Source organism: Prinia subflava, chromosome 11 (assembly GCF_021018805.1).
Source record: "Prinia subflava isolate CZ2003 ecotype Zambia chromosome 11, Cam_Psub_1.2, whole genome shotgun sequence".
In the NCBI taxonomy this organism is placed as follows: Eukaryota; Metazoa; Chordata; class Aves; order Passeriformes; family Cisticolidae; genus Prinia; species Prinia subflava.
This window is the reverse complement of record NC_086257.1, coordinates 10,977,663-11,004,702: the sequence shown is the minus strand read 5'-3', so window position 1 is coordinate 11,004,702 and position 27,040 is coordinate 10,977,663. Positions and strand designations below refer to the sequence as shown.

At 39.0% G+C, this 27,040-nt stretch overlaps 1 protein-coding gene across 1 annotated transcript; it reads right to left on the bottom strand.

Moving 5' to 3' along the window:
• Positions 1 to 422: 422 nt before the first annotated feature.
• Positions 423 to 26,434, bottom strand: GRK7 (G protein-coupled receptor kinase 7). Its single transcript, XM_063408072.1, has 4 exons — positions 23,699 to 26,434; positions 22,513 to 22,950; positions 8,723 to 8,994; positions 423 to 4,626 (listed from the first exon to the last, which is right to left on the bottom strand). Exons 1-4 carry the CDS (start codon positions 24,446 to 24,448, stop codon positions 4,284 to 4,286), a joined length of 1,803 nt encoding a protein of 600 aa, XP_063264142.1. The 5' UTR covers positions 24,449 to 26,434; the 3' UTR covers positions 423 to 4,283.
• Between the last annotated feature and the right edge of the window lie 606 nt (positions 26,435 to 27,040).

Sequence of the window (27,040 nt, the reverse complement as noted above, 5' to 3'; positions counted from 1 at the left end):
TCTTCCACCTGGAGATTTCAAAATGGATGTGTTTGTCACTCAGGAGAAATGTACGCTTTGATTTTAGCAGAAGTCCCACAACTGTTCGGACTTTCAGTGCTTCCATGGTGCTAAGAGCCATAGTTGCTAAGATCTTAATTAAAATCCTACTATGGAGAAAAAACACTGGATATCATAAAAATACTTTTCTACAATTCATTACAACATAAAGAGATTAAATGTTTTGGTATTAAAAAACTAATGATAAAAAGATAGAAATGATTGTCATAACATCAAATAAGCAATTTATACTTTTTAAGGTAAATACGATAAGTAAGAGTTTACTTATTCTCATCATAGATGTGGATATTCAGATCAGAAAAATATTACAGATATATCATTAAAAGCTGTAAAAGTGACAATATTTTAAATACAGTATTATAAGCATTTTATTTCTAAAAAAATGTTGATATAAAAAGTACATAAAACCATGCATCACTTTATAACTACAACTGTACAATTTCAAGCATCTGCTCTAAATACAGATCTCATCTTACTTCTGTACTGGCATTTGTTTATGGTTGAAGAAATTACTGTCTCAAATATTATATTTGTTATGATGCTTTTAGCTTAATGTGAAGTTGCCTTTCCTAATAAAGATGCCATTAATAGCCAGGAATTTGCACATAGGCTCCTAGAATTAAATCTATTTCATATTGCAATATAAAAGTGAACTACTTGCTGCAATACAAGTTCATTTATGGACTAAATGAGCCTTTGCCATGAAACAATTGAAGGTACCACTGAGAAATGATCTCTGTGAATAATGATTTCATTAGGTTAATATCAATACCAAACATCATTTTGTCTCTGTGCTCAGTGAAATGAGGGGAGTAATGGTAAGGGGAACAGAGATAGCACCAAAGAAAATCTGGACTTGAGATAAAGGGAAAAGTCTTTCTCTTCTACCTTCTCAGAACCAGCAGGAGTGTTGTCGAACTTAAAATTATGTTCTTGTAAGAACGCATCAAGCTGCTACAAATCTCACATTTTAACCTGCTACAGTTAAAATAACCAAACATTTCCAACAGCTGGACTGAGTAAAACAGGGCAGGAAAGACAGCACTGTTAGTACAACGCCTGCAGAGTGGCCAGGGCACCCTGTAACCTGTCACAGATGGCATTTAATGCAAGAGCTCACAATTTAGTTTTTAAGATTATATTAGCACTCAAATGCATCTTATCTGCTGAAAAACGAGGCAGCCAAGTGAGACACCACAACATTGGCAAAGCAGTGAAAAGGGAGACAGCTAGAAGAAAAAAAATTGCAGTTTCAAATTACATAATTTCCTTTTGCCACAACAACTCAAGTAATCCACAACCACACGGTTATTTTCCTTCCCCAAAGTCATGCCTCATTTTCTATCATAAACATCCAGTAACTTGGTCAATACTTTTGACTTGGGCCCTGCTCTTGCAACACTTGCATATACATTTCATTTTTCTCACATGAGTAGCATCTTTGGTTGCAGTAAGACAATTCATTGAACATGTAAATCTTTTGGGATTGCTGGCTTTTTGTTAAGGTGAAGCAAGTGGTTAAAATAACTTTGCTTCTGAAAGTTTAACAAGGAACTTCGCAGTGGCAGGAAGAAGAAAAGGACCAAGTATTTCACAGATTCATTAAAAAAAATGGAAAATAATTTTTAAAAGACTCACTGAAAGTGCTAACAGGAATACAAAAATAATCTTTGCCCTTCTTCCTCTCCATGGTGGAAACAGAAGTTGTCCATGTTGTGAAAAGAGTCTTTTAGAAAATTAAAATTAATATTTTAAAATAACACGCTCTTCTCTGTCACACACCGTGCCAAACTGTGCATTATCAGACTTCTGATGTGTTACTCTGAATGATTCATGAAACACTTAACATTATGGATCTCACTGATGCACATCCTGCTGGGATTAGTGACACCACAACGTTTCTAAAAACTAAATAACCCGATGTTATGTTATGCACACATGGTGTCCCAAATTCACAGATCTCAGTATTGCAACACATTCTGAATAATGCAGCTTTGCAGCACCCAGTATCACTGGGGATATCTGATTCTAACAAGACATTAAATTCTCGTTCTGTCTATACATAACCTCCTTCCAAATGGCAACTTAAAACTCAGTTATGCACTGGAAAACCTCTGGCCATTTCAGAGTGCTGCTTTATGGTTCTGAAGGATTTTTGAAACAGCATTTCTATGGACTTGAGGTATATCAATTCAGGACAGAAGTTTTATGCCACTAGCACTAATAGGTCTCTCCTAGCTGTAATGAGGTGGTGGCTGTGGGTTTTGTGTTGCTTTTGTGGGTTTTTTGAAATGCATACAACAATAAAGTTTTCTGTCTTGGTTTCTTAAATATACTAGCCTAATGTATTTACTATCACTGTGAGGGCTTTCTGCAGGTGGGAGCAATGAAAAATAAAATCAATGGATGTCAATAGTGGAAGCACTCTTGCAAATCTATGCCAGGACAACGTCACTCTTCTCTAAACTCCCTCTGCTTTTCACCATCTTTCAGGATCATCCTTCTCAATTAAAAGACCAAGTCAGAATTCAGCTTATATTGCTTTAAATTATTTGACAGAAAGTCTCCATTCAAAAGGCAGACAATTTTATGCTCATAATTCATGAACAGAATTACCCACTAATCCTAAGTAACACTGTTCTTGATTTTTCACTTGAATATTAATTATATAAAACACCGGAAAAGCAAATTTAAAAGGAAAAAAGAGCAATTCTTTTTCTACTCAGAACAACACAAAGTATTACCAATGTATTACTTAGCTGTGACTAAAACACTTACAGTATTTAAAACTGAAGAGTTTGGGATGTGCTTTTAGGTTACAAATAAATACCAATGCTCTGTGCCACATATGACAGACCTGAGAACAGAAGACGTTGCATCTACAGGTTTTCCTCCTCTAAAACAGACGTGTGAGACAATCCTAGTGTCTAGTTAAAAGAAGTCCTTGAGTTCAGGAGGAGGTTTGCTGTATAAAAAACAGAAAATGGGGCATTTGCAGCCTCCAGGACTCCAAGGAATGAAGTAGTTTCCACTTCCACTTTAGTCAATGGAAATTATGGCTGGATAGATGACAGTGACCAGCACGTGCAGGATCAGTTTTAAAAGTGCAAAGAACAACTGCCTATTTTCATAGCACAGAAAATCAGCAGGAGGCATCTTATGAGTAATACACTTCACCAGTATTCACAGCAATATTCCCAAGTAATTCCATTTGGGTTGCCATAAAATTGAAAAATAAAAACACTTCAAAATTTGCATGAGAATCAATAAACATTTGAAGATAGTTTCAACTTGCATACATAACCTTTTCACCATTACATCACTTAATAGTATAATGCATTTTGCAACTTGAATTAAAATCTATATTACATTGAAATAAATGTCTTGTAAAAAGTCAATTACAAATTGCTTTGGTCTATCTGTAGCTTAATTTATCACCAAACTACAGAAAAAATATCAGAAAATCTGATATAAGTTTAAAATTGCCAAAAAAAAGTGTATTTACTTATAAATACATTTTCTTTGTATATAGTATTTTTACTTATAAGATTACACTCAATGATAATAAATGAATTCTTTATTCCATTAAATTGGTGAAATCTTATCTTCACTCCATTAAAGTCACTTTTGCAGAGTTTGATCCTGTTGTTTTTATTTCCAACTGATATGTAGAGCTTTCTTTATATCTTATGACAATTCGAACATATTACAATAAACCACCCAAAAACTAACAGAATTTAACAGACAGACTGGCTAACCAGAGAGATTCCAAGTTTGACAGGGTATATGAGCTCCACTGTCTGCGATTACTTGAAAATTAAAACATCCTTCCTGAAAACTGTAGAACAAAGAGGAAATTTTAGTAGAAATAACAAGAAAAAATAAGAAAACCAACGAATCATTGTATTCAAAATGGTAATCAGTCATTTTCAAAACCTCTTGTCTCTTCACTCTATCATTGCTTTTTTGTATTTCAGAATTTCTATTCTAAGCTTCTTGGAGAAATATGGTTCTTCATTTGATACATCTTCAATAACACAAAAATATATCCTTTCTTAGAGAAAAGGAAAATAACACAGTCTATTCAGCTGGTGGTCCTACATAGCCTGTCAATGTCACATTACACTGGCTGGCTTTCTCAAACAGGTGTACTGAATTTCTGAAACAGAGTCAGAATATGGAAAGTTTTGAGGTGGTTTCTACTCTTTTTGGTAATGATAAAATTACAACAACAAACAAACTCCTGACTTAGCTTCCCCTCCGTTTGCATAACCTCCAGAAACGACTCTGTTTGGATCATTCAGTTCATCAAACAGTCCCGTTTCAATGATTTCTTCCTGCCAGGGTATAGGGACAGCACCTGTCGCAAACTTTTTGAAGAACTTCTTGTCTTTGTCATCAAACTCAATTCCTCGTACTTCAGAGAAGTCAGCAATGTCTGCAACATCTTTGGCATAGACAACTGATGGATCTGGCACAAATGGAGGGTCAATAAGGTTTGCCTCTAACCTGTGGAAATTTATTGTTTTGAAGAAGCTGTGTTTCCTTGGGTCATCATCTTCATTCCTGCAAGAAAGCAGAAGTTTGTTCACCAGTGTGTTTTGCTGTCAGAGAGATACAGAGGTGTCTGTGTTTTGTACATGACACAATTTTTTATATATATATATAAAAAATGCTACACAATTCCTTTATTCTTTACCCAGGAACGCTGCATTTTACAACATAGGCTGAGAAGCTGATCCCATTACTCGTGCCTGCACGTCCCAGGGTAAATCAGCCCAGGCAAGGAGCCACGCAGGAGCTGCAGTGCTGCAGCTGGGATACCCCACCCAAAGCTGCACTTCCACCAGCACTGAACCTACAGCAGGGTGGGGAGGGGCAGTATTGGATTTACTGTCCCACAAGGGAAGGTCAGTGATTGACTCTTTAGCTATGGGAGTATCTGTATTGTAGGGTAAGAATATGAACTAAACCCTATCATAGCATATAAGGAGTTAATTTCTGAGCAATAATAGTCTGAATAGGAAGCTAGTGACAAATGACAATTCTTGTTTTATCTTAATTCAAAGCATCTGCACATTTACATGCTTAAACTCAGTTATGTCACTCAAACAAACACTCCCACTTACAGTGACTGTTCATTCAAAGTAACTACTCTTATAAATTAACAAAGTTTTTTTAGGCAAGAGATTTACAGATTATGACATTAACAAAAGTATGTGTGCCACTGTCACAAACATAATCCTTTATTAATATAGTTAAAACCCAATAATAAAAACCAGAAAGGACTAAATCATTGCAAATGCTTAAGTTAAATAAATCTTATGAAAAACAACTGCAGACCTCAGGGGGAACTTCAGCTGTAAAAGAACTAGTGAATTGTTTCACTGTAGACCTAGAGAGAGACTTGTAGGATATTTTTTGGTGATAAAAATCATCTGAGTTTCAAATGTGTGCTTGTTGAAGCATGACCAAAGACCACAGCTTTTGAACTGTGCCTCCAGTGCCAAGGCATGCAAAGTCTGAATTCTAGAGAAAGGAGGAGCACTGCCTTTTGCACACCTATGCATTCTTTGTTTAACGTATTTATGGATGCACTGCTCTTGAAAACAGTAATATAGGAAAGCCAAATTTGTCTGTGTTTTGGACTCAGAAAATGGCAGTTCCTAACACATTGCTTTTTTCTTTTCCAACCTCCTTACACAATCAAACTTAGCAAAGTGTAAGCCCTCATGTATTTCTAGACAATGTTCTATGAATAAAATGTAATGCAAACCTTTGGCAAGTCTTTTATCTTTGCAAATGTGCAGAAGCACCATATAGAAGCACTAGGTTTGTGTGATTATGGACAAATCTTTATTTTTTTAAATCTTAATTTCTATGCATTCAGAACAGCTCGTCCAGCTTGGCACTCCTGCCTGTTCCTCATGCTGCCCTGCTGTGCTGCTGGCCTGCCTTGGTGCTCCCTGGGCACAGCAGAGATGAAACCACCAGCTGCTCTTTTCAGCACCCTGCTAGAAAATTGTCACTTTGCACCTCTGCTGCCCAGTTCTGAGCAAGCCACCAACCACTACCCACTGTACCACCCCCATGAACGACCAGGATGCCACAACCTGAAGAATGATGGATGCTGCCATCCAGGCATGCTGGGCAATAAAAAATATTATGTTTTGAACCTCAAAGTACCATATGAACAAAAGTATCAATGTATAGATTAAGGATCTTGACTTCTGCATATCCATAGGCTTGCAAAATCATCTCCTATCTTACCTATCCAGTGACAACCGAGTACTTGAGCAGCCTGACATGATCAATTTACATTCACTGTTAGCCTGAAATGCATTTCAGCTGCTGTTCAAATTAACTGCTGTCCTGGGACACTGAGCCAGCAGTGCTGACTGGGCAGATCCACTCGCAAAAATTTCCCTTTATTTTGCTTTTCCTTTCTGTAACATAAACCAAAAAGCACTAGAAGCTGGTGGAGGCTTCAAAATGGATTGCTGCAGTGTTCCTCTTCCTGAAACCATAAAAAGTTAAAAAATGTAAAGCTACATGAATGCCATCTACTGGAACTGAGACATCTTCCAACTAGCTGGAGATGAACTTGAGCCCATCCTCTGTGAACTGCATTTTTATGTAATTTAAATAGGAAGAGGAAATGAACTCATATGAAGTTGGTCAATTTTGTACTCTTCCATTGAAAAAAATTAAAAATCACTTTACAGGTTTGGGATTTGAGATATCAATCTCAAAAAGTTTGAGTGGAGAAAAGTGGTTGCATCTTTCCTGAGTTAGCTAGTGAAATCACATCTTCAGCAGAAGAGTGGAGTGTTTTAAAAGGTCAGGTGTACAAAATAAAGCTGTCTTTGAGCAGCTTTAACTTATGCAACAGGCACTGCTGTGGATAACCCAAGCTCTTGTTGTCCTTAGGAGAATTACAGTGCTAATCTTTACATAACACACAGCTGTCCTGAATAGTATCACCCTGTTTAAGAGGTACATGCAGGCTTTTATTCTGTATCATGCTCAGGGTATATATCCTATTGTTCGCCTTCTCCAAGTATGGCACACCACAGGAAGAATATCTTAAACAGCAGAAAATTAAAAATACTATGTGGAGTAGCCTTTCTGTGCACATTTCTCATTTTTCTGAGAAGTTATGGAACAACAAGCAGACAGAAAGATTGTAAATTATTCCCCTGGAAAAGGCGATCTGGTTACAGTAAGTGAATCGTCTGTTGCTGGTTGTTTCAGACTTGCTGAATGAACTCAGTCAAGTCACTGACAATTTCTAAATTTCATTTTCCCCTACTCTGAAATTTGTTTTCTTCACACAGTGCTATAAGTCCAAATGTCTGCAAAGTATTCTGACTTTAAGTTAGCATACTCTGAATGTTTCTGTGTTGAATTTAAAGTAAGCTTTTAAAACGTAGTAAAACCATATAGATTTTGTATTAAACATACTCCATGTGCTGATGAAAGTAACTTTTTTCTGCTGCCTCGCACAGTTGCTGGGAAAATTCAGCAGGTCTGTCTTCATTTAACAACAGAATATTAAGAATATGTGTATTAATGATGTATTATCTTTCACTAGAGTTAATTCTTTCAGACAAATGTTTGCCTAACATTTTGAAAAACTGTTCCACGTTGTTATGAAGTATAAATTTAGAAGACTACGCATTTTTAATGAGATCCTTTGTCTATTCCATCTTTAGACTGGAAAAGCACCTGATACATGTATTTGTATTTACAGATGACTCAAATCACAGCATATTCTAAAGACAGGTATTAGCAGTTTCCTATCAATTTTTTACATTTTTATTACATTTCTTTAGTTTGTCTATACTGGAAATGTAGATCTGCAATCTAATCAGAAATGCACTAAATTATTTATACACACACCCACATATATCAGAGGGATCAGAGTTATTACAAGTTAAACATTACAAGGTTTAGCTTTGCAATTCTCTTCTTATTGAACAGTTCCTTTAAACTGCTAAGTCACAGACCTCTCTACCAGTCTTCATCAACCCAAAGCCACCTCTGAAGTGCCCAGAAATGTTTTGCTTTATAGAAATTTGTGCCAAATGTTGTTTTTCTGCCTGGGATGAGTCAGGATGACCAGAACTTACAGCATTTTTTTAAGGCACTTGAGCAAAGCAGAGGGGTTACGATCTCTTCAGTGAGAAGCCAATGACGCAGCCTTGCAAATTAGATATCTGCAGGGAAAAGAATCCACATTGCAGATTTGGATTCCTGCCCATATCATTCCAGTAAGCGATACAGCCTAATGTTCTGCATTCAGTCTGCCCTAGCAGGGATGCAGGTATCCACTTCAATATCTTTTACCTTTAGGGAAGAATGTGTAAGAAAAACCCTTTTGATGCTTTCTCCCAAAACTATATGCAGTCTAACACAGAAAGTAACAAGAAGGCAACTCCTACGAGTCATCTCGAGTGAGGATAGGTGACCACACTATTGCTAAAACATTCCCTATTTCCATATTAACTTCTAAACTTTCCACCTCTTTTTTTCCTAAAAGTGAAAGGGAAGATGCATTACTCTGTAGAAAGTGAGGATCTAACCCATGTTGTGCAGTAAGTAAGATAACTATGTTGTTTGCAGCTTTAATCTCCATTGGACTGAGATTGAGAAGGCATACCTGCTTCCTAAACGGTCCTCTTTTTTCTTAGCCAAAAACAGCCTGCAAATATCTTTTGCTTCCTCTGTAAAGCTGGCATGTTCAAATTTCACCTCATCTTCCAGAGTTCTTCTTCTAACCTCATCCTTATTGACCTTTTCTTTGTAATCCTTGAATGGTGTTCGCCCAGCAACCATCTCATAAATAGAGCACCCCATAGCAAACCAGTCCACGGGGTAGCTGTAGTCCTCTTCCTTCAGGATCTCCGGAGCCATGTAACCATTTGTCCCAGCCTAGTGCAAACACAGACACATTTACTATACAATGTCAGCAGTGAAATGCATACCATTAAGCACACTAGTCTATAATTCTTCCAAAATATTAGTAATTCTACTGATATATTTTGTATCTAGAAACTCTGACCTTTTTTTTTAATCTAGAAACTGTGAGGTATAACTTTTTTAGCACATGGACCATATCTCTCTTTAAACATCTTGACACATAGAAAAACCGTCTTACATATGCTTTTCAAAGATGAAATGTCAGTGCAATTTCTAACTAGAAATGATTTATTTTAAAATTCATGGCTAGCTTGCTTTCTTCCTCAATTTCATTCTTTTTTTCATTGAAGATATTCTTAGTTTTGTTGTGTAAACACAAGCAGCAACAATCAAACAAAAATCAGGCAAAACCATTCCTGTGCAATGGTTATAACTGGTCCAACACAGGGCTCTGCTGCCAGTGAAAAAATTCTCATCAAGCCAGTAGCTGAGCTGCAATGAGGAAGTTCTCAGCCACCTCCCTCTTGGTTTCTGGATAAATGTTCTACCACCAAGGGCCAAGAAAAGCTCCTAAAAACCACTGTAAGAAAGTAAACCTATGAAAATTATAATTCATAAATTACACACATGTGGGTGAAGGAAGAAATTCATACTTCCCAACTAAAAAAAGATGCCTGAATAAATACTATTTACAGAACGAATGGCCCCTTCACTGAGAGAAGAAATGGCCACTCTTTGAGAGGGGCATCTGCCTGCTTTCTTCCCAGCCCAGGCCTGCCACTTTCCCCTTGGGGACCAGGCTGCAGTGTCTGAAATAGCTCCTGCTGCCCCTGTCCCCAGGGAGCTGGTTCACCTGGGAGGGGAGTGAAGGGATCAGCTCTCGCTACTGCACTGGTACGTGACTGAGGATGGGGGATTTCAATTGCAGCAGCATTTCCTCAGCTGAACCCACATTTACTACTGTGTCTCATGCTCTGTGTTATGTATTTGCCAGATGCACCTAACAGTGATAACCATGCAAAGAGCTGCTTGAACCTCTCACATGTTTTTTACATACTGGGACTGATGTATTATCAGTGTAACAATTTAAAATAAAAAACTGTGTCTGTGCAAAATCCCACTCAAGATGGTCATTATTACTATCAGAATACATCAGTGACAGAGATTCACTCCAAAGCAAAACAGATAGAAAAAGGTAAAGCTAAGCTCATTTGGACAACTTGTATTTATAAAAAGCACAGCTCAACAGATGAATTTTATTTTATGGGTTGGATAACCCCTCTGATTTTTGCAAATTTAGGCACAGTAATTCCAAGTCAGGTCTCCCCATAAACTTCACCTTGTGTCACTACACATTATGACATATAATGTTTCTACTGTAAACAACGTGTGCAAGAGGGAACATTTTAGCATCAATTAAACCACTAGCCTAACAGACAGAAAATAAAATCCATTTTATTTTCTCTTTTTGTATTTTTTTTTTTTACTTTTAGGGACATAGAGCAAAATCCTCCATATGGTTGAAAAACAGAAATGAAATGAGAAGAACAAAAACATCAGTCAGGTTGAAAGCAAAAGGAAAGGTTAAATGTGAACAGTTGCGTCCCTCCTGAAAGCCACAGAAGTACAGAGGAGCAGCATGGGCACTGCAGCTGCTGACATCATCCCACAGGCAATTTGTACTGCTTACACTGGGTTTCTCTAACTAAAAATACTGAGAGATATCCTGACAGTATTACATTTTTAGGTATGATTACTGCTCTGTTCAGGGAAGGGGACAAATGCTCAAACATGGACCACAGACTCCAGATCCATCTGGCCTCAGAAAAACCTGGAAGGGGGAGGAGAGGTTGAAAGTAGTGGAGAAAATCTGATACAAAAGCTTGCACACGGAGCTCACTGTGGATTAGTAAACACAGCTCTAAATAGGTTTCTGGAAATTTTTTTCTCTTATTTTTTTTTCTCCTTCTGGGAAGCAATAAACATTTTTACTGAGATGAAGCTGAGGCACTAATGCCTTGAAGAACTATTGAGTCACATTATCATCAAAATGTGCCCTGGCAGCACAATATGGCCTTTCTGATAAGAGATTACTTTGCTACAACTTAGCATCATCAAACAGAACCTGGGTACATCTGACATGAAAAAGTTAGAAATCTGCTGTCACAGATGTGTCTCAAGGCAGCTCCTTTCTGCTTGCCTCTTTCCTTCCACTTGTGTTTCCTCTTCCACAGTTGTTTTTTCCAAAGAAGTAGTTGCCAAGTAACTTCATTCTCTTCCATGGGCATTTTCAACATATGCTCCAGCAGGACACAGCATTTGGAAGAACATCATGCTTTGACATGGTGCTTGTGTTTCTCAAGAACAGAGAAAGCAAGGCCATCTCCACAGACCAAAAAGACAGCACAACCACAACTGAATAGAAAACTGAATGGACCAAAACCAGCCTCCCTTCAGACTAAAGTGACAGGTTCTGGAGGAGCTTAAATGTAACCAAGAACTAAACTTCAACACCCAAAATTAGTAGCACTGAAATCTTGAGCTGTTATTGAGTTGATGCAACTCCATCTGAGGAAGTCTAGAAATACATCATTCCTCTCATATGCCAAACCATTTCAATTCAGAATTTCATGACAGCTGTTCTTCTCATAGAATTTCATCCAAATGTGAATCTAAAAACAAATCTCTCCCAACCCTGAAGCTTTCCTTCTATTCACAATGAAGGAACAGGCTAAGAAGCAGGAATCTAAATCTAATCTCATAAGATTTGAGACTTAAAACCCGCTAAAAACACAACAATTTTATAGCAGAAGCAAACATATTTCACAAGTACTGAACAGGAATTTTTAAAGGGTAAGAAAAACAGTAAGGGAGAAAAAAACATAAACCTCTATTTTTATCAAAACAGGAATTTGAAGAAAGGAAGAAAAGAGCTTAAATTTTAGTCTTTTCCACCTCTTTCTCTATATACGTAGTTTTGGCAAAATCATTTGGGAAGAAAGTTGCTAAAGCCCGTAATAGAGAACACAAAAAAAGGAATTATTCAGCACCTGGAAGAACACAGATCCTCCACATGCAGATTTAGTTCTATCTTTGGAGAGTAGGCAGCATTAGAGGGAAGGTAATACCTAACATCCCTACATAATCATTGTGGAGAACAAGATGTAAAAATCAGATCATCTTTCCAGGAAAAGAGATCCTATGGCAACAGGAAAGGCAACCTCAATAACCTCAGGAGAGGTTTATCTAAGGACGTAAACAGAAGTTTTGTGAAGGGAGTTTTTAAACTGTACAACTCTCACTAGCAGTGAAATCTGAGCAGCAAAAACCAATGTCTTAGGTGGAAAACACATCCACTGATTCCCAAAGCAAAAGTGAATTAAAGTAAATTACTCTTGGCAGGCTGAGTAAGTATATTGTAAACTATATTCTAGTGCAAAAATGAAGAGAAAAGGACAGAAAGCAGAGAAATTAAAAGCTACCACAAAAGATAAATGCATTATTTTTTGAAGATGTCTATTTCCCATGGGCTGGTATTGAATATTAAATTCAGTTAGAATTATCTGACTATGCCTCAGAACAGATATCTCCAAGTATGGGATCCTCATATGTCTAGCACACGAAAAATCACTAGGTTTGGATGATTTTGCAGATATTTTCATTCAGTACAATTTATAAGTAAATTCAGAACCTGTATATTAATTGAAACCCACTTTTTCTTACTAGATCTTACTTTACATGGATAAATTTCACTCTTTTAATGGAAACAGAGAAAATAAAAAAAAAATACTCCAAGTTAATTCCTTTGTTGTCAACTCTGCACAACTAGGATGTCCACTGGGTTTTGACTGAGACCAAGCACATTATTCTCTTCTTTCCTGTATAATTCCTGGTACCAAACACAAGGTACCATTTGAAAATATGAGTTAACTAATCAAGTGATCTTACAGAGACACAGACACATGATATTACATTTTCACTGACCTGCAAACAATAACGGGAGACAATAAATAAAAATATCACAAAGAAGACAAAGAATGTTATATTATTCCAGCTCTTTACTAGAGACAGAAGTCTTATGCCATTGTAGAGGCACAGAACTTTTTGAAGTATAGTCAGTACAACACTAGCTATGTTTTGCTTGCTCTCCATCTAATATTGTCTTTTCTGATAAGCAGGATGCCTTGCTTGCATTGCTGCTTGAATTATAAAAATAGTCATTAAAGTTCAGTCAATTAACTTTTAATTGACCTGCTTTTGAAAAGGGTTCACAGATCTACTTTCCCTTAATTTCACTATCTTGAGAACAACCCAAAAGACAATCTTTCAGTAATCCTCTAAAACATAATGACCAAATGCTACCCTTGGCTACATTAGCAAAGAAGTTCTGTTGAGTGGAATCATTGCTTTGAGTGTGATTTGACAGGGCACAGTAGAAATGACTCATCTGAAAGTATACAAATGTTTCTTCTGTGAAATGCGATCCTGCATAAATTTTTCAAAGGTCACATAATTATAATCTTTCAGTAATTCAAGATGTGATCCCGAGAAGCACTAAGTGCACTGAGATCCCAGTGCAGTCAAAGGGCACTTGGCACAGCAGAGCTCGGGGCAGAAGCAGGCCCGCAGTGCAGCAGCTCACACAGCCCTGTGACTGCTGTCCCGACAGGGGACAGCCCCTCCAACACCGCCCCCGTGCCGCTTCCAGCAGGTGCAGCCCAGAAAGAGACACAACTCTCTGGAGCTTTCAGCAGCACAGAAACGGCAAATGGGGAAAAACGGGATTTAGGTCTTGCTACCTTTTCCCACAGATCTCTGCAAAACAAACTCCATTGATATAACAAACCAAACAGTAAAGCAAATCAGAATGTCTATCCTTTGTTTGCCATGGCACAAGAACTGTTGAACAGAGGAAAAAAAACAAGCTGAGTTTAGCTCTATCAGCTGTTTCCTGGGGCTCGGTCCTTCCTTCCTCCAAGGGGTGCCACTGCCTGCTTTGTTCTCTTGTCCAGCTGTTCCTCTGCTCCTTCAGCAATGGCCTTAATAGACCCTGCAGGAATGCAGGAACAGACCACAGAAATCTCTTCCCTGCACACAAGCTAACAGGCCCTAGATGTGGAGAAAAACACTGCTCTGCCTCTGTCACTCACTTCACCATCTTAATTCTCTCCCAAGAATCACTGTGAGGAGGAACAGAGCGTAATTAAAATGAGTTACACAGAATTGCAGCTCCTCCATGGTTTCTACTACATTCAAGAAACCAGCTGACCCAATTAATAGGCTTTTTTTTTTTTTTTTTTTTTTCTTTTCAAAAGAAGATAAAATTAAATCTAAATGGGGCAAAAGGCACTCCGGAAAGTCACACAGAATAAAGATACTGGCATATTGTTAATGCTTAGCAGAGTTCGGATGGGATGGCCCATCATGGATTGTTGGGCTATGGATTCAGAAGAACACAAGGAGGACTCTTCAGAGTAGCTGGAGAACATAATGAGAAAGACAATACTGGAGCTTAGGAGCTACTAAATCCTACATGCCTATACAAAATTCAAGACCAAACTTTTTTTTATTTTCACATAAGAAGATAATTTTCATAGGGAAACCTGTGTGCTTTTAAAAAAAGCCCACACAGGCAAAAACACAAAAGGGAGAAAACAGATTTTTGCTATATTAGAAAAAAAGAAAATATGGCACTAACTGGTATAGTAAAAAAAATCCAGCATTGGTTGTAATCTTTTAAGCTTGGCCATCAGTAATGACTGAAATGAAGGAAGTTGCACAATAAAAGAGAAAGCCACTCTGCAGTAGGGACTGCTGCCTGTGTGCTCCTCCTTGGGAAGAGAAATAGACAGTTACAACATGGTTTCAGCTTAGATTGATGCTGTATGGAAGTCAAAGGGATAAAGAGCTTGAGAAAGGACAATCCAATAACTGGGCACCAATTTTAACTTTGGATACCAGTGCAGCTCCCCGCTTTCTTCTTGCATGACCATGTGTAAACCTTTGCCTCAGATCCTGACTGAAGAGAGAACTTGCTAACACTCCCACCTCAGTAAAGTGTCATCACAAAACATCAGAAGGCATTCACAGGCAGGGAAGCAATCAGACATTATAGGATGGAGCATTTAGGACAAACAGAACACTTAGTAGAGAGTCATAAGCCCACAATTAGAATTCAAGAATTACAAAGGTTCTCTAGTCTTCCTGTAACATGATTTTCCCTTTAATTTTCTTTTAAATTTCTCCTGATCATTTCTCATCTATAATGTAGAAATAATAATACTTCAGAGATATTTGTGGTTTCATTATTCACTGACCACAGAATATTCCAAAAACAGTGTTAATAAAGGAGAAAAGTCTCCATCTACTTAGCTCTGTCTGTATTTTATGAAGCTCCTCGTAATAAATTATTATGGCACCATGCATAGACTGCTTTCTCAGAAAGGGGATGTCAAAGAGAAATCTGTGTTCTGTGACATTGTGACTGAGGGGACAGGACCACAGGCTGCCTGGCAAGGGCAGGGCCCTTCCAGTGTGGGTACAGCCACTGCAGGTTAAGCAGTGCAAATGTCACTGAGGCCTGGAGAGTTACTGCTGATCACTGAAATCCATGGGATTTCATCCACCTTATCTTTCAGGATCATGACTGATGTTGGAGGTACCATTCTTTAAAATGTGAATCTGAGAAGATGGATACTGGCTGCATCAGACTAGTGGCCCATTTGCCAGTTCACTGTCTGTGAATTGCATTCAAACAGATGAATATACAGTGTAGTCTCTAAGAGCCTGGTGCATACATAGAGACTTCTCTATACTTTCCAAGACTCCAACTATTTGCAGTTCAAGGGCTTCCAGAGACAGAAATAGTTTCTCTCAACATAACTTTTTTCCATCAATTGTCCACTCTCCCCCTGAACCTAGACAAACTTTGTAGAGCCTACAAGACCTTTTTCAAGAGAGTACTGCAGCTTAATGACACTCTGGTTTAATACCTGTTTTAAGAACCACCCACCTGCTACGTTTCACTAGCAGATTTTAAGCTTGAATAATGGACAAAACCAAGCCCCCCAGTTTTCACTTGTATGTGTCTGCAATTCCAGGATTTTACTTTGTCTTCCTAAAAAAACAAATTGCATGTGTGTTAACTGAAACTATTCATGACAGCAAGTGGAATGTCACATGTGGTCCAGTAAGAACAGAAGTACATTCCTCACCATCTCACAGCTTACTGTTTCTGCAATACCGCTTCTGGTCAAAGCTGTCAAATCAAAAATTTAAAGAATTATAGTGTCAGCCAAATGTTGCATTTCTTATGCAATGAAAGAAAAATATCTTTGAATATGAGGAGTCAATGTGTGGCCCACCAGATGCTTTACCCAAGGGATCATTCCAGCATGTGCACTTTTTTAGAAAATGTTATAGCATTTATTAACTGTCAGGTTAAGCTGAATGAGGAACAATGGTAAAAGTCATGTTGAGACCTTGTGCTACGTCACAAAGTGCTCCAATGTCATTCCCTGACAGAAAAAATGGATGCTACACTGTGTGTAGGAAAAGTATTTCATGGACATATTGCATTCTCTTAATCTGAGATGACTACAGTATCCTTTCTGCCATATCCAGAACTGCAGGAGGCAGAATGGTCCCACAAAATTAGTTTTGTTCCTTCACTCTCATGACCATGGCATTCATATAATTAGTTTGGAAAAGATTCTAAGATCACTGAGCCCAACCACTAATCCAGCACTGCCAAGTCCAGCACTAAACCATGTCCTTCAGCCCCACATCTACACAGCTTTCAAACACCTCCAGAGATGGTGACTCCACCACTTCCCTGGGCAGCCCGTTCCCATGCTTGACTACCCTTCTGAGTAAGAAACTTTCCCTAATATCCAGTTTAAACATCCCCTAGCAGAAGTTGAGGCCATTTCCTCTTGTCCTATCACTTGTTACCTGGGAGGAGAGTCCAACCCCCACTTAGCTACAACCTCCTGTCAGGGAGATGTAGAAAATGGTGAGGTCCCCCTGAGCCTCCTTTCTCCAGTTCCCTCAGCTGCTCCTCACCAGGCCAGTGCTCCAGACCCTTCCCAGCTCCACTGCCCTTCTCTGGACACACTCCAGCACCTCAATGTCTTTCTGGTAGTGAGAAGCCCAGAAGAATACAGGATCCAAGGTGCAGCCTTGTCAGTGCTGAGCACAAGGGATGGTCACTGCCCTGGTCCTGCTGGCCACAGGCTGGGATGCCACTGCCCTTCTTGCCCACCAGGGCACACACTGGCTCATGTTCAGCCAGCTGCTGACCAACCCCCTTTTTCCCCTGGGCAACTTCCCAGCCACTCCTCCCCAAGCCTGTAGTCTGCAGGGGGTTGTGACCCAGGTGCAGGACCTGCTGCTTTGCCTTACTGAACCTTGTTGAACTGCCATCAGCCCATCAATCCAGCCTGTCCAGATCCCCTGCAGAGCCTTCCTGCCCTCCAGCAGATCCACATTCCCACCCAGCTTGGTGCTGTCTGCAGACTCACAGAGTGCACTTGATCCCCTTGTCCAGATGATCAGTGAAGACACAGGACAGGGCTGGCCCAGCACTGAGCTCTGGGGAGCCCCAGCAGTGGCCCCAGCTGGATGTGATTCCATCCCCACCACGGCCTGGGCCCGGCCACCCAGCCCTGCTCACTGGGCAAGGAGAGCCCCTGTGCAAGCCCTGAGCAGCAGGGCTCTCCAGGAGATGCTGTGTGACAGTGACACTGGCTGTACCACAGCCCAGACAGACACAGCCACAGCCACCTCCTCATCCACACAGCAGCTCACCCTGCCGTGGGAGGACATGAGGCTGGTCAAGGGGGACCTGCCTTTCCTAGACCCACGCTGGTTAACCTGTATGTGCTGCATGACCACACTCGGGATGATCTGCTCCATGACCTTCTGTGGTACCAAGGCCAGGCTGACAGGCTGGGAGTTTCCTGAATCCTCTTTCCAGCCCTTCTCGTGGATGGGCATCACATTTGCTAATGTCCAGCCAACTGGGACCTCCTTGGTTTTCTGGATTGCTGGGAAAATGATGATGGGAAGTGCCTTGGAGAGCACTTCTGCCTGCTCCCTCAGCACCCTTGCATGGATCCCAGCTGGCCCCACAGAGTTTTGTGGGTAAGGCTGCATTCTGTAAAGTACATTTCAGAGATCAAAAAAATCTCAGACACCTGGCATGATGACACACCTCATAACAACTGTGGTTACTAAAATTTTTAAGAACAATGTTCTGCTAGTAAAAACATCATCAATTTTACATGTTATACTTCAAAAGGTATAAGCAAAACAGCAGCAAGTTCCTCTAATTCTGGGCAAATGAAGAGCTGTCATTTTCTGAAGTGCAAAGGAAGAAGAAATTTTTACAATCTTATCCAATAAGAATGCCGTGTGACAATGAACAAAGATCAACTGTAGAATAGCTTGTTGAGTTATTTTTTATTTCACAAGTCTAAACCCTCCTCCTGCTTTTCAGCTGCCTTGAAATTAAACTGCAAGTTTCAGGAACATCTAAATAGATTTCCTTGTGTTTTCCTAAGAAATAGAATCTTATAATAAACAAACATACAGGAGGGCAAAAGGACATTTTGAGTAAGATTTTAACCAAAACATGTTTTTCCTATAAAAATATTATGATGTCCTTCAAATATATAAAACATAGCACAGGAAAACTGTGAAGAAGCCTGAAACCTCTGAAGATATGAATGCACTTTTATAAATACTACAAAAATATGTTTATGTTATTTTTCACAGTTATTATGTCAATATTTAAGCTCTCTGGCTCACATGCATCTGCACAAAAGTTCTTCACAATTTACATGCAACAGTTGCTCTTCACAAAAGCCATACCCAGTAAGGGCAGAAAATTCTTCCCTAAATAAACAGCAAATACACACTAATTTCTGGAAAAATGGAATTAACTTGGGATAGAAGCTCCTCATTTTTGTCATATGCAGAAACTCCCTAGCGCTTGAATCAATCTAGCGTGTACACAGACAAAACACTTTGCCTGTGTAAAAGCCATCTTTGCAGGCTCTCAGTTTCTCCTTGTTGTCTATTTCAATTATGTAAGCCAGAGAAAATAACATTTAAAAAGCCATACTTTTAAGATACAAACTAGTTCCTGCAGGGTCTGATCAACACATCAGATCAGATGCAACAGACACATTTACAGGAAGTCATAATGACATTTAAAGTCCTGAATAGTTTTATTACCACGGGGTAAGAATTTATTTCTGTTTTCAGTGATGTCAGTATGAGCTCTGCCTGAGTAAATGTGCACACACATACTTCTTGGTAGATTACACAGGTGTAGGTAGCTATCATGAGACAATCCCATATAATCCATGTATATTTAATGAAGGAAAATGACATTGTAAGTAGCTTTAAACTGTTTTCTACTTTTATTTTCAAGACTGTTGTTATTCAAATACACAGTATTGTGTATTTGAATTTTTTTTTTTTGTGATTTCTCCGTTCTAGGGCCAGTTGGCACTTCACAAAGGCAAATCAGCACACTCAGTGAAATTAAAGTTTTCTAAATTTTGTGATTATTACTGTATTGATTACTGACAACTACAGTATAAGTTCAAAGTCCATTCACACAGAAAGCTGTATGTTCCTCCTTGCTGCTTTAGCAACTGAAAAGAGAGAGAGAAAACTAAGGCTGGGTATCCAATTCTTTCAAGACCTTTATAAGGAGCACTGTTTCTGAAAGCAAGGTATTTTTAACAGTTATGTGCAATTGGTAGGGAGCACACAAGTGCTTTCAAAAGGAGTGTATGTAATGGAAGTACTTAAAGGATACCAAGGCAACTTCTTCAATTACATAAGTATTAATCATCAGTTGCACAATGCTTTTTCTGAAGCATAAACACTTAATTTTTTATTAAGACCATGTTGAAGTCATCCAACTAAAATTCAAAAAACCTTTCTACCCACAAAGAACTTTTCTTTGGCTGATGAACAGTACATAAACATTATAATTTTGTAGAAACCCTCAATGAAAACTTGGAAAATGTCTAAAACAGGAACTCATTAACAAGCTTATTACATGTGCCATGTGATAACCTAATCAGCTAATAAGATTTACAAAAGGGATTAGTGGATCCTCCAGCTGACGTATGGGTGATGTGCATTTATTCATACATGAGAGGACAGGAATTTTTTTCTGCTTTGAAAGCGGAACAAATTTAATCTTTAATGGTTTGTACATCTATGAAAGGGCACAAAACTTTCAGGATTCATCAAAATAGTGTATTCTTTGCAAACTTTAATGAAATTAATAGACAGATAAATCCATATATTATGTACTATAGATCAGTAGCAATATCCCTTAATTATTGACTGAAAATTGTAAGCCTTAAATTGCCAGTTCAAATCATCATCCAAAATCCAGAAACAGCTTTATGATATTAGGCATTTAGATATCAGTACGATACAGGTTTGGCCTGGAAGGAATATATATATTCTGCTTTAGCTTATAAAAATGCCCCTATAAAACTATATCTGCAAAATAATGCAATTGATTAAATTTCATTTGATAAACCTGTCCTGGAGCCATACACTCCTTTGGGTGAAAAAAATGATATGTACAGGTTTGGTTAAGTGATAACCATTTGGCAGTCATACTCAAAAAGCATGTTATGATGTAAATTTTCAGATAATTTTAAGTCAGAATGTAACTATGATTAGTAGACAAAAACTAATTTAACAGCACCATTTTTCTTTTATTAGAGGAGTACAAGGTGAAGATTAATGTAAGTTTTGTAAATATGTTCTTTGGTCTTCCTGTGTATGACATGAGTATAAATAATAACATTTTTAGAAGCTTCCAAATATGACTATTTTACAGAAATGCAAAAAATTTACAAGAATTAATTATTTAACTCATTTATAGGTATGATACACAAAAATGAAAAGTCTTTTTCTTCCACCTCCTATTTCAGTGTAATGTATGCATAAAACTGCCTTTAACTGAAATTCCTTACAACATATCACAATCATGTAGTACAGTGTTCATTGCAGGTTTTGCTCTAATAAAAGCACCCATATAATGGTGAATGGAGCTTCCAAAAAACCCCAAAAGAAACAGCACTAACAATTTGATGGCTGGCGAGAAGGTGAGGAGGAACAACCACCTTGTCCAATACTGTTTTGAGATTCTACCCTAATACCAACAGAAATGGTTATGTATTGCTAAATACACTCTTTAATTATGAGGTTTTTTTCCTTCTGCCAAACCCCACATACAAGAAAAAACCTTGCCCTTTGACAAAACTATTTGTTCTGATCATAGTAACTGCAGGCCTCTCTAACTTGCAGAGCACAGTAAGGTTTATTATACCTTTGGGTTCACTGATGAAAATGCCATCTTTACAAACAAAACATCATTCTCATGAAAATGAGCCTGCCTTAGCTGCCACAGAAGCTGTATTTTTGTATCCAAAACACTATGTGGTTTAATTTTAAATTTGTTTACTATCTACACATACAGCAATTTCCACATTTTCTTTCAATGAGAATTAAAACCACTCACAGTACAAACTTCTTCAATTGCCAGGAACAGAAGAGATCCTTCAAAATTACTGAATTTAACAACATCAAAAGATGTGCACATCAAAGATGATGTAGAAGGCCATTAGCAGGTTCTCTCTTCAACTGAATTTCTAATGTGAACTTGGGGAGTTTAACATAGACCAATTCGTAATGTTGCTTCCATTTCTTCATATTCTTAGTGTATTTCAGACACATTCTCTCATTATACATACTTTTAAGCACCAGGTACCTTGAGAGAAATCTGTCTTTTCCACAGTTAAGCTACCTGAATACATGTATCTTGTGTAAATCTCCTGACATTATTACATATCCAGGTTAGTTTGGGATGACCACAGGCACAGCTGAAGTGCTGCACAATCTAATTCACACAAAATCCAGTTGGTCATCCATCTTTTTCTTCCTACACATGTGGACAGGCAGGGACATTTACAAACCATCAAGTCTGCTCATTTTTTCAGGAATTAATTTGTGAGGGGAAGGAAGGTTGGAAATCATTTATTATGTAGCACTACACACACCTGCAATACAATCAGTAGCATCACTTAAGAGTAATGTGTAAAAAATTGTATTCTCCTAGGAGCAAACGTAGAATACAGAGGAGTCATATCTTTGACTGTTGCTGATTAAACAATTGGTTAAATCCCTGACTATGCAGTATTCCATAAGGCACAAAGTATCCGCCTCTCTAAAGTCATTGGATCAAGAGCTTATCTTAACAGAAGGTCAAGTAGATTCTACAGCTTCTGTGCAAAAAAAGTTATTTTACCACATGCAGCAGCTAAAGAGTTAATAAACCAAATCTTCTTACGACCTGTCTCTCAGCATGAAATAACTACATTAGGTCTTAGCAAAGAATCAGTTCCGGGGAATTAAGTCTTGGACCCATAAGGCATTAGAAATAGAAAGGCTTCACTTCCCACTGCCCACATTCAAAGAATTTATACTCACCCTCTGGGTGATGCTTTTTCCCTCTTTGACTTGCACTGCCAATCCAAGATCAGACAGTCTGCAATTCCCATTATCATCCAGGAGGACATTCTCTGGTTTCATATCCCGGTACAAAATTTTGATGGAATGGAGATGCAGAATCCCACAGGTGATCTGAGCTGAGTAAAAGATGATCCTTTTCATTTCCAACCCCCTTTCTCCCACATTGTAGATGTGATACTTCAGATCTCCTCCATTCATGAGGCTCATAACAAGACACAGATGGGTTTTGGTCTCATAGGCGTAAGCTAGTGTGACTATGAAAGGGCTGTTGACCTTCTCCAAGATCTCTTTCTCCAGCAGTGCCATCTTCTCTCCACTTTTCTTTTTCAACCTTTTCTTATCCAGTTTCTTGCAGGCATACATCTTGCCAGTATTTTTGACCTGGATGGCACAAACCTAGAGAAGATGCACATGGAAAGGTAATGAAGGAATTTTACACAGAGACTGGAATATCAAGGGTCGTAACAGGCAGGAAGTGGGGAATCACTGATGCCTGTTAGTAGCTGCTGATACTAACTTCTATGAAGAGTATATTAGCACAGAAAACAAGGAAAAAACAAGTACACAATCAGTTCTGTTCTGGACCAGTAGTATCTGCTGGCCCTGATAAAAACTTCTTGAGGATGCCCCTAGCAGACATACATTAGCAAAGAAAAGGAATGTGGACAAGAACAAAAATCTGTAATCATGAGAGTAAGCAGCATATACAGATTGCATCTGTACAGTTAAACTCTCTTGACTCTCAAAAAACCTCCATACTGTAGTTTGGGAACAGATCCTGATGTGCTTTTCCCTCAACTCCAGCTAGGAATTAGCTGAGTGTGTGTGAGATAGCACAGCCTAAGATGATGTCAAGAAGCAAACTAACAGTTAACTACATGAACATTCATGCAAGTTTCTGTAAAGAAACCTGCTTTTTTACTGGCATAGATACAGAATATAAAAACATTGAAGTAGCTTTTTACTCACAAGAGCCTCTATCACAGTATAAATAACCCAGCCTGATTTCTGGAAAATGGGCAATCTGAAGGTGCACATTTTACGTATCTTCAAACCATGGCTTAATCCACTGCTCTTTGCAAACCCACCTGCTCATCTTGAAAGGGGAGAGATGACTCACATCCTTAAAAGTACAAGCTCTTACCTCTCCAAAGCCACCTTTGCCCAGCACTCGGAACTCAGAGAAGTATTTATCAGTTACTGGTTGCTTCTCAAACACTTTCCATTGGATGAATTTGTCATAGAAGGGGCTGTTCTGGAAGTCCTGGAAGGGCTTGTCTTTAAAGAAGACTTTGGTTTCCTCCTTGGCCAGCTGCATGATGTTCTCATAGTCTTTTGCAGTAGCTGCTTTGCATTTGCTGACCAAGTCAGAGCTCATGAAAGACAGATAGCTTTTGGCGCCTTCCTTAAGAAAATTGGTGAAAATATTCTCCATGGTACTGTTCTTGACATTGTCCTCTGCCAGCTCCCAGTTTGACACCTCATCCAGGAAGTCCCTAGCTACCAAATATTCTGGCACTGTCTCTAAGAAGTCTCTGAAGAATTTCTTGCCAATGGGCTGCTGTTCACAGATGCTGTCATAATCACCAGCCATGGACTCTCTATGCTCTTTGCACTCCTCAATCTTGGGCAGCGAGAGGCTCTTACGCCTCTTTTGCATTTCCTTGGTATCTCCTTCTCCACTCTTCCTTGCCTGGAGGTAGGCAGTGTTGGCAATCAGGTTGTCGAGCCCCCCCATGTCACACATCTTGGCAAGCCCTTGGGGTGGCAGAGCCTGGTTCAGACAAAATGAGTGACTGGCCCAGGGGCTGTGCTGTAGCTGCACTGCACTTCTCCCTGCTAGTGGTGTATGAGGGCTTCTGCAAAACACCAGGGAGACTAACTGCTTTTGCATTAAATACCTCTCAAGGATTTTCACTAAGTACCTTTAGGTATAGGCACCATTTGTGGAAAGTGACTGGTAAGAGGTTTCTCTGTAAGAAGCTTTGAGTTTGCTATGTATAGCTGAGAGATGACATGCCAGAGATGGCAAACCTTCCCACTGGCAGTACCAAACGCACGTGGTTCAGCCGGTGTTTTTCAAAATGGGCCCTGGTAACCTTTAAATGTACCAAGACTCCCTCTATATGCACTGTCCCTGGCTGCTGGGAACAATCAGAGGTTCTGGCTGCAATACATGCACTCTCCAATTCAGGGGCACTTCAGCCACAGTCAGCAGAACAGGCCTGGATCTCCCCCAGTTGGAATTCAACACCAGCAGACTAACAACTGGTTTCATGAAAAGCTTTTATCACAATTCTGCCATGCCAAAAAGACCTTGACATAGATAAACATGAGATGTTAAGCTTTAAATTACCACAATTCAGTGCTTTGAGCATTCACACCTCCAAAACTCAAGTCATACTCAACATCAGTGGCTGAGCCCCACAGACAGCTCATGCAAACCCTTCTGCCTTGCATGGCTCTGAGCAGATTACATGTAGAGGCTAAGAACTGCCACTGGTCTAAAAATAATGATCCTTACATACGAAACAACACAGCTCTGACTTCTCCTACCCACAGAAAAAAGAGAAACACTTCAAGTGAACAGCCAAATCTTGCCAAGACACTTCCATATGTTGTTTTGGCCTCAGTTTATTTCCCCTGCTGAGCTTTATAACAGAAAGTGGTCGGATGAGAAGGTGGCAACAGCATATAGCTGAGGTGACATAAACAAAGGGACAAAGCTGATTATAATCAAGTGAAGGCAAATTCCACCTGACTTCACTTGCTGGCCGCCTACCAGGAGGCATTTTTTCCCTTCAAAAGAATAAAAATTATGTGTGGCACTCACTAGGCTAAGCCCCCTTCTGCTGTGGGGTCAGGTGATTTGGCTGTTAAAACTTTCCTTAAATATAAGGAAGGTATTATGAGAACAAGAAAAGAAGTAACACTGGGGTCAAGCTGTACTCTTGAGGTCAAGGTCAAGTTTCTTTTTTCACACTCTTCGAGCAAGCTGAAGAGCTGAATCCTAAGAACTAAACATCAAGAGTAATAACAGGCACCTTTCAGACTCCCTATAGTAAGTTTTAAACCCTTCTTGGCTGCTTTTTGCCACTCTACAGCCATGCAGTATTTTGTTTTTACATGCTTAATCCTGGCCGCATTGAATCCATTTGATGTAAAACTCATGCTTATACTCTATGAGATTCCCTTGGAGGTGTGTTTTTCTGGGAGTGATGGAGAGGGCCGTGCACTGCAAAGCACTGTGTGTGCCCGAGAACAGGGGAACTGCAAGGCAGAGCCCTGAAAGCCTGGCCAGTTGTGCCAGGTGAGAGCAAGCACAGGGCTGGGGGAGGTTACGTAAAGGGCTCAAGAGATCAGCCAGCAGCGTGGGCAACACTGCAGAGCCAACAGGAGAAATGGGGAATTCTGCTGCTGGCTGTCCTCAAAACAGGGCTGACAGCAACACATTCTAAAATACCCTGTGTAGAGAAAGGCATGAAAGGAGGTAACAAAGCTTTAATTTCAGCTTTTTTTTTTAATAAAGCTTTTAATTTCCTAAAATTCAGTAGGGTTTTTTTTTTATGTTTGGCCAGAATATCCACTACGGCTCAAAGAGCAGCAGGACAAATGGCTGGTAGCTGGGGCCCTAAGGCTGAACTCAAGCTTACACCAGCTATTGATACATTCATGCCTAAGCAAACCAAGAAAATACCTAAAATTTATGGCACCTGCATAAGATAGACACATTTACAGCTCCAAAGACCATTCCACTCAATTAATTAGAATCTTTCTCAGCTTCTATGGAACATAAATTTTCTCTAAAATAACATAACTTAATGAAAAGCAAAATCAAACAGTATGATCATTCAACATATACTCATTATTACTCCAGTCACTTTTGAGATTTGCTTGCTGACTTATCCAAATCTGCTCAGTGTTTATTAAACACTGGAGAAAAGTAGATCAACATTAATCTCTTAGTTGATAATGGCTGTTTAAGGTAGTGTTACCTGCTCATAAAACAGTACGTTTGGGTGAGAAGCAAAAATGATTTATTTTGCATGTACAAGAGGTGAACAATTACAGAACTGACCACAGGGATGTACTAACAACCAGGCTAATCAGGCATATCAGGGTATGATTTGGAGAAGTTCTCAGGTGTAAAGCTCACAGAAAGACTGGGACTTAGGCTAATCTTGGAGAAAATATGCAGGACTTCAAATTCATTACCTTATGTTGTAGATGAACCTCAATTACTGGTAAACAAGATACTTACAATATGCAAATACATACACAAAAATATCAGCTGCTTTGATTTCAACATTAACTTTCCTAATACCTCATTTGTGTCAACCCCTTTGAGCTGAACACTTTAGGAAAAACCCTTCCACAACTGTAATTCTCAGCTACTCTTGCCATGCACATGACATGAGCTAAAAGCAGGGTTTGGTACTTTCCATATTCACCAAAAAAGCAAAGAAAAACAAAGAAAGTCCTCTGA

What these genes read in the sequence shown, in the direction of transcription:
- GRK7 (XM_063408072.1), bottom strand. Translation starts at nt 24,448, where the DNA reads ATGCAAAAGCAGTTAGTCTCCCTGGTGTTTTGCAGAAGCCCTCATACA. An exon ending in GAAAAAGCATCACCCAGAGG is followed by an intron (nt 8,995 to 22,512) that starts GTGAGTATAAAT and finishes TGTTTGCACTAG; the next exon opens with GCTGGGACAAATGGTTACAT. An exon ending in GAGGACCGTTTAGGAAGCAG is followed by an intron (nt 4,627 to 8,722) that starts GTATGCCTTCTC and finishes GCTTTCTTGCAG; the next exon opens with GAATGAAGATGATGACCCAA.